The following is a 12,877-nucleotide window of genomic DNA, read 5'->3' as shown; positions in this document are numbered from 1 at the left end:
GTACAATGCTTTAAAAGACAGAAAAGGTGTGGAGGAAAAGATGGCAGACAGTAAGAGGAAGCATAGACAGCCGTGCAACTGTGAGGAAATGGAAGAAGTAAAGACGGATCAGGAGCTTCGAAATAAACTGGCAGAAAATTCAGGATGAGGAAGGGAATCTGCCACCTCCATCTCTACTTGTTTCCCTTATCCTGAATGAACACTCTGGTGCTTTATGAACGAGGGCACATGGCAGCACAGAGAATTTCTGACTTCTAATCATCAAATCTGCTCGTCCAGGATTTAAGTCATATAAAATGAAAATAAAACTTGTCTTGGAGTGAACAAAAGGGTGCAGTCAACTGCTGAGAAGTGGGAAACTGAGCTAGAGGCACACTGGCTCTGGCCCAGGGTGACAGCCTGTATGTTTCTGAGCTTCTCTTTGCTCTTCTTGCCACTGTTTTGTTCATCATACACAGTAATACCAGCTCTGACTGAATCCAGTGTGCCCCTCCTCTGCTCCATTACTTGTGGAGGTGGACCCCTTAGACAGAAGTTGGAAGCTGGGGAATGTGCAGCTGCTTCCTACTACTACGATGCCTGTAATCTGCCCCAATGAACTACAGCATTATGGAAGTAATAAGTGAATAAAGAAATAGATGAAAAGGATGGAAACTGGAAAGAGAGGTTGTGGGCAGAAGAAATGAAGTGAAAATTAACAAAAAAAAAAAAACAAAAAAAAAACCAAAAAAAAAAAACAAAAACAAAAAAGAAAAAACTAAAAAACCAGCATGGAATGAAGATCTGGAAGAAACCTGAAAATACAGCAATATTTCAAAGCCATCTTTGTATAGACCTCATAAAACTCACAATTTTTCTGTAGCTCTTCAAACAGATAGTTAAAGCAAGCAGCCAAGTCAGAAAATACACCCCACAAACCCAAACACAAACCCATTTGTGAAACAAAAGAGCTAGGTTTTTCCTGGCCACATATTTCAAAAGATCAGATCTTTCTTTCTTTCTTTCTTTCTTTTTCTTTTCCTTCCTTCTTTCCTCTTTCCTTTCTTTCATTTTTCTTTCTTACTTTCTTTCTTTCTTTCTTTCTTCCTTCCTTCCTTCCTTCCTTCCTTCTTTCCTTTTCTTTCCTTTCTTTCCTTTCTTTCCTTTCTTTCTTTCTTTCCTTTCTTTCCTTTCTGCAATTTGAGAGGCCACTTGTTTCTACCTGTGTGAGCTTCCCATAGATACCTACAGGACATTGAGGTTATGTCCTTACTACTAAAGAGAAGATGACCAGGGTGAGGGCTCAAACAAGGTATATCTAACCATTAGCTGCCTCCCAGGCTCCATGTTTGATGGGCCCAGTGGGTCCCTTCAAGGTCACCCTACACAGGGTGGGTGGCTGTAAGCGAGTCTGTGTCAGCTTGTCTTGGCCAAAGAGCAGTCCCTGGCCCTTCTTTATTTAATAATACCTTCCATGTGGGGCAAAACAACACTTGTGAGTCTCCCTAGGAGACAGGATCCAGCTCAGAAAGGTGAAGAAGAACTCAGGTAGGCAATCCTCATGTGAAGGAGCCTGTAAACTTAAGAGGATACGGACAGTTGCTGAAGCCTGATATGTGAAAGCAGGATTGGTTTTCCTTTTTTTTTTTTTTCCCTTTCTTTTTTTTTTTTTTTTTTTCCCTGTGATTTAGAGTCTTATTATTATTATTATTATCATTATTATTTTGTTTCTTTGTTGGAAAATAAAAGAGATTCTGAAATTTTACACCTGAGTTTCTGTGGCTCTCATTGCCCTGGGAGGCAACAGACGTAGCCTACAGATGGGGCTCGGAATCCAACCCATGTGGTAACTGAATACGTGTACGCATAAAGGCAGACTTTATTCAGGCTGCACTGCAAATCTATAAAAATATGCCAATGAAATTGCCAGCCTATCAGAGAAATTGGCACTGGAAAACAGCAGCGTTCCTGGCCTAGTGCCCTTCTCTTTCGACAACCTGTGAGCAAAACTATATAAACCTGTGTAAATCAAAAATAAGACTGTTCTGCAGTGAATTTTAGGATCTGTTGCATTGTTGTGGGATGGCAGAAAACTGCTCCAGGGTAAGCAACACACAAAACCACGCACAAGCCTTGGCAGACACAGAGAAATACAGAGTTGCCCCTTGCCACTCCAAGCTACAGCCACTGAGCTCAAGAAAGACTTGCTGAGATAAAAGCTAAGAAAAGAAGCAAACATTAGCATCACAAAATACAAATGAGAAGCAAGGAAAATCCATTAAAGAATGTGAAGTACCAGAAAGGTAAATGGCTTTATCAACCATGAACTCCTCTGCAAAACGAATGTGACAAAAATTCTTCTTGCTTTTCCGAATTGCTGTTATATCTCCACACTGCTCAAAGACTTCCTGAATAATTTCCTCCGTTGCATTTTCTGGTAATCCTCCAACAAACACTGTTTTACACCCAGGAGGTCTTTCTCTTGTCGAAGGTGGTGGAAGATCTAAGTCAAAACAGAAATCACATTGGAATACAAAATTTGTGTTTTGATCCATTGCCTCTATTCATTTCCCTAATCAGTTCTGGGCAGCAACAGTTATTTGACATAGTATGGAGGTGGGAGAAAAGGAGAAGCAAAATAATTGAACATTGCAGAGATTGTCCAAAATTGATTACTTAAATCTAAACCTTTTCAAGTTTTAGGTGGCATTTTAGAGATTAATTCCTGCCACAGTGGGTTGTTTTCCAGGACAAATGGTAAAGTCTAAAAGGTTCTTTCTTTTTGCTACACCAAAAAAACAGAAAATATTCTGTTTCAAAGCAAGGGAGCTTCTGCAACTGATTTGACCCTGACCACAGATCTCAAGCACTGAACTTAATAATCTCTGGCTCATACCCATCACTCGCCACACTCGCCAAGTGTGTGGGCCCTCTGTAAGCCAGCCCATGCTGCGTACACCCCAGGTGCTTGGGCTGGATGGACACCTTTCCCTGGTCTTAGCATAATTTCATTTCTGTCTCAGAGTATAAGAGCACAGCAAACAGAAAAACAAAGTGGGAAACACAATGAAGTGACAGCATGATGAAAATCCTCTACCGGTTATCTGTTTTGTCTTGTTGTCAGATAATGGAGCAGACGCCAGCACGAGGGAAGGATAACCTCGCTGTTTACAAGTGCTCATGAAATGGAGTGGCTGGAAATGTTATTTTAATATATATATGCATATAATATATACACACTTAAATCATGAAAACTATTAAATTTTTGAAGGCTGTATAAAAATATACTCTGTCATAACACTTCACCTTGTTTATATGTAGATTACTAGAGCATTCCTCTAACAGTAGTTATCTAAGAAGGAATCTGATTCATGTAACAGTTTTTTTGGCCCTTTAACACAATAAATGGGGTTATGACCTTAAGATATACATACATATACATATTCACACACACAGCCAGTTTGAATAAACCATGATCTGGGTATGCGGCAAATCCAGAGCACTAGACTTTTTCCTTAATTTTCTCTTTTGTCATCAGAGTGATAGTGAAAGCCACTGATCTGAGGGCTGTGAAACTAAACTCCTGGGGCTAACAAACACAAAATCAGGGTTTGTGCCTGAGCTGGTGGCTCAGACGGAAGAGTCTTCCATTTGCACAGTGTCCCAGAAGGGGCAAAAGGAAGCCTGGTCCCCGATCTCAAACAGGAGAAGGAACTCATCTGCCATGCTGCCCCCCAAAATATGTCAAGAGGGGGGACATAGTCCCTCTTTCATTCCATCTCCCCCAACGAGGGACCAGATTTAGTCAACGTTTTTGTTCAAGGTGCTGTGTTCAGTGACATGAGCCCAGACTGGTCTCATCTAACTGCAGGCATCTGAAGGTGTCCTGGTTTTGTTAAAAATCAGGTTCTCTTTTAGCGAATTTGCCTGTCAGCTAAAGCCTTCTTATTAGCTGCATTTTCATGAAAACCAGATACATGTTTCAGTAGACATAGCAATGGTATGCAAGGTTACTCATAAGGATGGATATACATCCCGCAAGAGGGGCAATGAGAAACAGGTGAGCAAAAACTGACCAACTAAGTATTACATCCCATTCACATGATACTTCATATAAAAGTAGGAGATCACAAGGATCTCGTCCCTTTTTCCTTATGGCTGACATTAGGAGAGGACCTTGAGAGTCGTCCCTGTCAACTGAGGCCTAGTGACAGACTGAAGCCCGTTCCGGTTGGCTGCAGAGTCCAGTCCAGTCCAGTCCAGGTGCCAGCCCTTCATCTGCTGGAGTAGTTACCGGGACTTTCAAGATTGGTTTTGTATATTTTGTATTGTTTTCTCTATTTTAAATAGTAGCATTAGTAAAAAATTTTTAATTTTTCCAACTCTCTTCTCTCTGTCCTTCTTTCCCTCCTGATCACCTGTCCTTAGTGGGAAGGGGAGAGAGGGAGAGGCTGAAGGGGGAACGGAAGGGAGAGGGGATTAACAATACATCTGCCACGGTTTTATTGTCACCCCACAATCAGACCTCAACAGAAGGGGAGCACAGAGATGATCAGCATCATATAAGCATTATATTTTGTGGCATTCTAATCTAAAGGAAAGACAGATTTCTACTATGAGAAGTGTAGATCTTCAGGCTCTGTTAGCTTTGTTTAAGTAATTATTTTTCTTTTTTTGTACAAGTTGTGTAGGTTGTTTTATATGACCTTACGGAGATGAATAAACATGCTCTGATATACCATGTTTTACACACAGAATAGATCTTAGGAGGAAACAACATAGAATCACAGAATCATAGAATCATTTAGGTTGGAAAAGATCTATAAAATCATCAGGTCCAACTGTTAACCTACCTGCCTACACTTTGCTCAAAAAACTTGATTTTTATTAGATAAAAAATATTTAATCCAGTGTATTTAGGAAAATAACATTTTTTCATCAGATCCACTTACTTGGGTTTGGAGGGAAGAGTGTGCAGCTTTTGCAGTGAATTATTTCTTTGACTACAGGCACATCTGTTGGTGGTGGTGGCGGCACTAACCCCATGCCTGGTATCATTGGGTTAATCGGAGTGATTCCAGTCATCATGCTAAGGCTTGGATCAAAGCCTGGTACACAGATTGAATCTGTAAATATATAACATAAAATTTCTGTCTTATAAATCTTGAAACTACTTGTTACTATTTTCTTCCACAGACAGTTTTGCTTTAGGCTTTTTTCTACAATCATCACTGTTAAGAAAAGAAGGAAAAATAAAAAATGAGAATGGGAAAAAGGCAGAGTAATAGGGAGGGAGAGGGAGGTGGATTTTCAGTGAAAAAAAAATCTATGCATAAAGAAGAGAATGTTACATAATTTAAAATATTAACATGACTGAGTAAAACATAGGACATTGAAGTGTAAAATCATGCACTGTGAATATCCATTATTATCTGGAATGCAATTTTCTGTTTCATAATGCTACTGTGATGTTTACATTGCCTTCTGACCAGAGTGTATGAAGACTATCATTTCATATCGATATGCCCTCTCCATCTAATTGTCAGACAGACATAGCCTTCTCACATAAGTGATCTTGATTTATGAACACTACAGAGAAAGATCCATTTCTGGCTGTTTTATAGAAGTGTAGTTAGCCAAGACTTCTAACCATTTTACCCTGGAATATAAAGTTTCAACTGCATAGAATGAGGTGGTTTTGAACCTTGGAATTAATTTCTACTTCTCCTGTTGTTTAATCAGATTAGTAGACTCCCTTCAACACATGTATTATTAAAATATACCACCATAGCCCCATAAAGTAAAATGCATATTTGGCAAACATTACTCTTTCTTCCTTCCTGATCTCTTTGCCAAGACTTCCATACGTATTATTTAAAGCTGAAAGATTTACTGGGGAGCACCAGTGCTGTAACACCAAGAATTGTAATAAGCAGATGTTTCAGATGAACTGAGAGCCAACTTCTGAAATTTGCTTTCGTTAAAAACAAGGCTTTGGGTTTCTTGCGGCATAATGAATAAAATATTTTGAGAGACCGATCTCTTTGTTGGCATAACACTGCTGCTATTTGGCATCATAAATTATTTAAAAGAAGAGAGTTACTTTGGTGTTCTACAGGTTTTCTGTTGAGCTTTCTGGCTAGCAACTGGAAAGTATTTCATGATACGTGTAAACATGGGATTTGGTAGCTCGGGAGCTTGCTTGTTTTGAAGAAGCAAAGGGCAAACAACTCCTTGCATATGATTTTTGATTTCTATTTTTATTTAGGAAATTTGAGCTACATTTGCTACAAGGCAGCATGATCAATAGAATGTGACCAGAGAGGCCTGTTTCTTCATCCTAAATCTGTTGCTGAGAAGTGACCCTGGGTCAGCCACTGACCTTTCTGTATATTAATTTCTGCATCTGAAAAACAGGTACAATAATACTCACTTACTGGTGAGGATTAGCTCACATTTCCATAGCATTTTACAGGTGTTAAGCACTCTGTGTGGGCTGAAAATTAGCATTATGATTCCTGTAAAACATCCATAACCATCTTCTCTTGGAAAGACAACTGAGGATTGAGAACCTCTACTCTAACAGAGCTCATGTCTGCCTCGGCTGCATGCTCCCTGCTCTCTGCACACCGACTGAGCCTCCATCACTTTCTGGCAGCTCTGTACAACAAGTGTAGCAAGTGCACAGCAGGCAGGGATTTGCTTTAGGCCTATTGAAGACTAGTATTAATGAAAACTCATGATATTACATTACTTTTTTTTTTTAATAAGTGGGCTTATGAAAAAGGATTCGCTCTGGGTGTGATGCTTTTTCCAATACCGATGTATATGCATTGCTTTTCAGATTAATCTTTGAAACTTTAAGCCTGTCATTTATTCCACAGGATGCAGTGGTGGCTGTATTAAATATTCATGGATAGCGAATGCTGGAAGATGAAGTCAGAGGTGAAAGGGCAACATACAATTCAAAGAAATCCTTAGGCTATGCTAATTTGCTTGATCTCATTTTTAACATCAGACTTCTGACAGTCACAGCAGGCCATCCTGTGGAGCACGCTCCTGCTGTGGGTAGAAGTCCATCACTGCTACCCACTGCTAAAGCAGCCCACAGAGCTCCATGGGACACAAAGTGGAGCAACACAACAGCACTCAAAGCCTGGTGTCATACTGGTCCTCTCCTATGATCAGAGAAAACCGGGAGTGGAAAGATGCCAAGGGAGGCATCTTGTCCACTTCTCTGAACAAATGTAGGATCAGCTACAGTCCCAGACAGATATTAAATTTCATATGAAATCCAATATCCATAGCAGACCCACAGCATTCTGTAGTAAGGATGGACCAGTATAAGAAGATGGACCAAAAGCCAAGTGTCCCTGTCCTGTATGCATATTTCAGGTCCTATGTGACCACCAACGAAAAATAACATCATCCGGTGACTGCCACCACAAGTTGCATTTAATGATTGCTCTTCTCTCTTTGAAGCAACCACTAGATACATTTCAGATTCTCTACAGGAGCAGCAAACTGAAACATTAGCAAACTCTGCTTAAACCAGATATATGTGGTCTCACCTAAAACAAAGACAGCAGATTTCAATAAGGTACAGTTTTCTGAATATTCCTTTAGCAGTGGTGCAGATACAGAGAGAAACAAATCCAAAGGAGATGGCAACAAGGAAACTCATGACCACAAATATTGTGAACATGGCTTTGCAAGAGAACTGGGAGGGAGAATTTTTGGGTTGCACGTCAATCAAAGCAGGTTTGTGATTAAAGTGGAAGAAAATTATTTGACACTAATTCCTGCCACATTCAAGGAAAAGTTACTTTGTAAGTAACTTTGCCTGTGTTAAATAAGTACATGGCTTTGTCATCAGTTTCTTTTACAATTGGAATCAATCTAAAAGAGCACGAGCAGAGTGCTCGGGGCTAACACTCCCGAACTGTCCTTCTAGGTGTGCTGGGATTACGTGCCTCCAGAAGGTGACTGTACTGAGGTATATTGAAGAGGACTCAGTCAATAACTCTTGAAATCTAATTCTATATCTTCCAGGCACTAATCCAAACCCTGCTAAGGTCAATAGCCAGATTACTGAAGGCATGAATAGCTTTTAACCAGGCACAGGTTTGCTTGCTCTGTCCTCTTGAATAAGTTGCTTCAATTTCTCAATGTGTTAAATTGAGAATGAAATGCTTTCATACACCACATGAGCACTGAAAGGATGCACAGGTATCAATTGTAGAGCATCCTGGAAATGAAAATAATTTTCTGAATAATAAAAACTATGACTATGCATTGCAATGATGGAAAATTCAGCTGGATTTCTAAACAATGAAGATCTTTGCCAGACTCCTGAAGAGATTGATGGTGCTTGTATCTACAGAGAAACTGATGCATGGGACCTGCATACTGCTGACAAATCATAAAGAGAGCCCACAGATGGGATGTCCAAAGGAAATACTGGTCTGGACTGAGATGCAGAGAAAAAGGAACTGATAAAGTCACCAGAAAGGAAAGTCAATAAATCTGCCACATAGGATCCAGCAAAATCCCAAGTTTAACTGTATCAATGCTACTGAGTGGTGCAATAATAGAAGCTGGATGTACAGCTCTTGTCTAGGGATAGGGGGCAATCATCCATCATCAACACCACTGCAGTCTGCCCCAAGTGCTGGCATAATGCCTGTTTGGAGCAGGACCAGGACCAGAACAGCAGAGTTAGAGCTGGAGACAACTCCGGTTGAACTTACTGGTAAGTTTGTTGGTATTCAGAATCAAAGATAATGGTAGAGTAATACAGGATTTCAAAAAATGGGAATCAACCCTGCCCACCTATGTTTTTTTAACAGATCCATTTGGACATACGTTTATTAAGATACTGTAGGCATGAATATGCTATATTAAACACAGAAATACATTGAATGTCTATACTACACATCTGAAGAGGTAAACAAGTGATATTTTATGCTTTAAATGATCACAGCGTTATTTTTAAAGGGTTCTATACATACATTCATGCAGCCAAATAAGGGTTTATGATCTCTTGAAATTATAAATACCCACTTTGCAGAAATGAGAAAATTTAAATTTGAAAAATGTTAGTAAATAATTACTAAACTAAATCATTCAAATGGGAAGTAATCAGAGGTGATAAAGAACTTCAAGAATGGAAAAGTATGTTGTTCAAATTTGATTCCCTGTGGATACTGTACATAAGGTTTGAATATTCATACATTTGTACAAGAAAGCAAAAACACTGAATGTCAGTATTTTCAAGTCCACATTCTGCCTATGTTTGGCAAAATGACATAATTCTTGTTTCATATAATAAGAAATTGGCATGGTGGAGAACAATGAAAACCTAGGAAGAACAAATATCTGGAACTGGCAGTCAAAGAGGCAAGAAGAAAAATCTTCTTGAACACTGGAAGTAGTTTTTAAAGCTCCCTTTTCTTTCAAGTATAATATAGGAAGAACAAAATGTTTCACATGAAATCTTTGGGTCTAGAAATATAGAAGAACAATTAAATCCCTTTAACTGTTCTAACACAGTACATAGTCTAAACCAATTACTTTTATTAGTCTCCATTTTGGGAGTGCAGGAGCAACTTTGTCATTCATAAAAATAGCCACACAACCTTGGAGAAGCATCCTTCTTTCCTTCTTTGGCAACACTTGCTGTCTGAGTCACCTTCTGTTTTTGTCACATTATTGCTCTGCCCAAATAACATGGCTGCATACTCCTGCCAACTGTGTTTTTGGGGATTGCACTCCATCACCATTATTAAGCTACCACCACATTTCCACCAGCCTCTACCACAAGATATGTATCTGCTCATATTGTTTTTTAAGGGTATAATCCCCTACATGATTTTCAGTATTAGCCCTTGGATGTGTCATTTTCTTTGCCTGTAACTGCCAATTTTTTCTGCAGTGTTTTACAAGACCTGTCAAGTTGTACTTCTGTTGGATGCATAAGAAGACCCCGAGTGGAAACACGGATTTGTTTGTGTGCCCCTACTCGCACGCATGGAAGGTTTCCACCAGGGACATCATCAGCCATGTGGCTCAGACCTGCTGGTTGAACACACAGAATGGTGGTGAGTGGTGAAAACAGTGATCTGAAAGCAAAATAGCTAGCCAAAACAAAAAACACTAAAAGGGTCCCCATGGCCTGGAAGTGATAATTTTATACCTAAGAAAAAAGTCTATAAAAAAAAATCTGGTTCCTGGAACAAAGTTGCCTGCCAACACACGCTGCAAGGATTAGGACAGTCCAGGCAGCAGCTGGTAATAGATGTACTAAGATGCTCATTAAACTTTGTTTTTTTGTGGAGAAAAATAAAATAAAAGCTCCTGGAGACTAGAGATTTGATTTTGTACTTCAAAAACACCATTGCTGAGTATACTGAGACTGAACACAGAGTTGATTTCTACAAGTTGAGATTTAAGTTTTTCTGAAAAAGGGCAAATCTAATACAGTGTCTGCCTCCCTTAAAATATATATATATATATATGTATGTGTGTGTGTGTGTATGTATTACTTGGCAATAGCAAAGAAAGAGTAGCGTTTTTTATTCTCTGAAATCAAGAAAGAAACTTATTAGAATAAGAAAAAAATGCTATTCTAAAAACTTCTTCCATTTTTCTCTAAAATTCTCCCTCAAAACTCTACAGTCTGCCAGTATCTGTATCCTCATGTCAGTGTCCTTTTTTCTGTATCAGCAATTAAGCATAGATATTCAGCTGCAACCTAAAGATCAAGATTGGATCATTGTTTTCCCTGTTCATTCAAATATTACCATCTTCTGGGTTTCAGGAAGTTTTTGGTCAAAGTTACTCATTTAATCAGTACTATAGGGCTTCTGACAGTGTAACAAGTCTTCCTCAGTGGAAAAAAAAAGAAGACAGAAATGGGAGTGGGAGTAGGGCACCGATCACTGATGTTCCTAGGAGATGTGTCAATTGAATTTGGTGTTGATCCAGCTGGAGTAGCCCAGTTGTGGAGCACCGCTATCAGCCCCTTTGGAACGCAGCAACGTGGCAGCCACTGGCATCTTCCAGCACCTTTTCCTGTCCAGTTTAGATGTCATTGACCATCTAGAATTCTCTGTTTCTAAAATAGGTGCTGGATTGACTGGTAAACTTCCAGATGCGTTCAAATAAACAAAGGCAGGGTGAAAAAAGTCTGACAGCTCTTCCATTTGACCATAACCACTATCTTCATGCTTCAGAGCAAGGACCACCTGACTGTGGCCAGTGGCAGATGTCCAGGGAATCAGAATAAGAAATAGGCAGATAAAAACCAAATAATTTTTAGCTCGTATACATTGAGTATTTACATATTGTCAGTGGTAGAGATCACAACTGAACAATCCTTTCTAGCAGACACCTATGACACATGACTTGATTTATACCTTTTCACTAAATCCTACTGTGTACCTATTTACATTTTGAATCTGTTGGAAACTCTTTACATCTCTGGCTTTCACAGTGTGCTAGTAACAGAATGGAGAAACGTCCTTCCTTTGCTTTGCTAAAACAAGGTATCTGGCAGATCCAGGCACACCTTCTAGTTCCTCCATCCTGAGAAACTGTGAATAGCTGTTCCTTATTCACCTTATCTACAAGATTACAGATTTTATTTCTGCTTTTATACTTTGCCATCTGTTTGGCATGTGATCTTTGTCTCTGCAGAGCTACTACAAAGGAATACGGATATGGAACCTTTGACTGTGGCCCCTTTTAAAATCCTTAGAAGGTAACTGCAAGGGCAGAGACGTCTTTGTAGGTGCTCATCTAGCCCTGAATTTTTGAAGAAGTGAATATTAAAGACATGGGCAGATGCCCTTAAATAATTGCTGCATGTGGGCATAGGGTTCCTGCAGGAACAGGAGTGAGACACACAGCATCAAGGTGTGTGTCTGTGTATGTGTTTGCATGTGCATGGGTGTATTTGGAGAAGTGGAAACAATTGAATGAAGGAGAGGCAGGAAATCACCTCCTTGACCTTCAGCTTTCACAGATGGCCAGGGGATCCATCTTAACACTATTCAGCAAGAGCTATATTCTGTGAAACAGAGCCTGGACTATTGCAAAAACAGGTCTCTAAGGGAATTTTGGCAAAAAACAGGGTGAGGAGAATCTAGATGAATGTTTCTCATTAATAATCAACAAAGTAATAATTTATATGAACTCTACAGTGTCTGCCAGACCCACTCCATAAACAAAGCCCTTGTAGCATCATCATAACACTTGCCACTTGAAAATTACTTCTATGAGACATATATCACTGACAAAGCTTTAGGGCTATATTGTACTTTTGTTGTTTTGAAGAAAGCACTATGTCTGCACAGAGGAATAGTTTACAGCAGACAATCTTGAAACTTTAGATGCTGTTCCGCAGTGCTGGCTGTGCTGTAGCTGAAAACACTAAAAGCAAATCCAGCCTGCTTTTGATCCCTGCCCACAAAATCACACGACGAACACTATATTTGGAGCAATATACATGACAAAGACTAAATTAAAGAAAACCACCTTCTCTTTTTACAAGCAAATCACAGGGTGAATCACTCCTGGTTCATCCTTTATTGCTGCAGCGCTTGGCACAACAGGACCCCAATCTTGTTTAGGGCTTCTAATGCAATGCAAATAATAGGAGAGAATAGCAAATAATAATAATATAACAAAGTGTTACCACAATAGATGCCACTCTCCTGCCCAGATACTGTTGTGTAAAGAAATCTACAGCGTCACTATAATGTTATTTCTATTACTTTTTCCGCACATGGATAGCCATCAGTGCCATTTTGACCTCAAAGGGGTCTTGAATGCTACCTTCCCATGCTGAATCTATTTAGTTCCCCCTTAGAAGAGCTCTGTAAAGAAGTACCTGACA

General features: G+C 39.5%; 1 protein-coding gene across 16 annotated transcripts in view; it reads right to left on the bottom strand.

Annotated features, from left to right (window-relative positions):
* The window catches only part of ENOX1 (ecto-NOX disulfide-thiol exchanger 1), a 362,839-nt gene that overhangs the window by 100,957 nt on the left and 249,005 nt on the right, over positions 1 to 12,877 (bottom strand). For all 16 annotated transcript variants that reach the window (XR_010470814.1, XM_065054489.1, XM_065054480.1 and 13 more), the window contains 2 exons: positions 4,932 to 5,105; positions 2,276 to 2,482 (listed from right to left, as the gene is read on the bottom strand). Coding sequence is in view for 15 of the 16 variants with exons in the window: in XM_065054489.1 (XP_064910561.1) it covers positions 2,276 to 2,482; positions 4,932 to 5,105 (381 nt within the window). In the remaining variant the exon portion in view is untranslated. The remainder of the gene's footprint in view (positions 1 to 2,275; positions 2,483 to 4,931; positions 5,106 to 12,877) is intronic.

The sequence above is a fragment of the Columba livia genome, chromosome 1 (genome assembly GCF_036013475.1).
Source record: "Columba livia isolate bColLiv1 breed racing homer chromosome 1, bColLiv1.pat.W.v2, whole genome shotgun sequence".
Lineage (NCBI taxonomy): Eukaryota > Metazoa > Chordata > Aves > Columbiformes > Columbidae > Columba > Columba livia.
The sequence above is the reverse complement of the archived record's forward strand: the minus strand, read 5'-3'. Positions and strand labels throughout refer to the sequence as shown.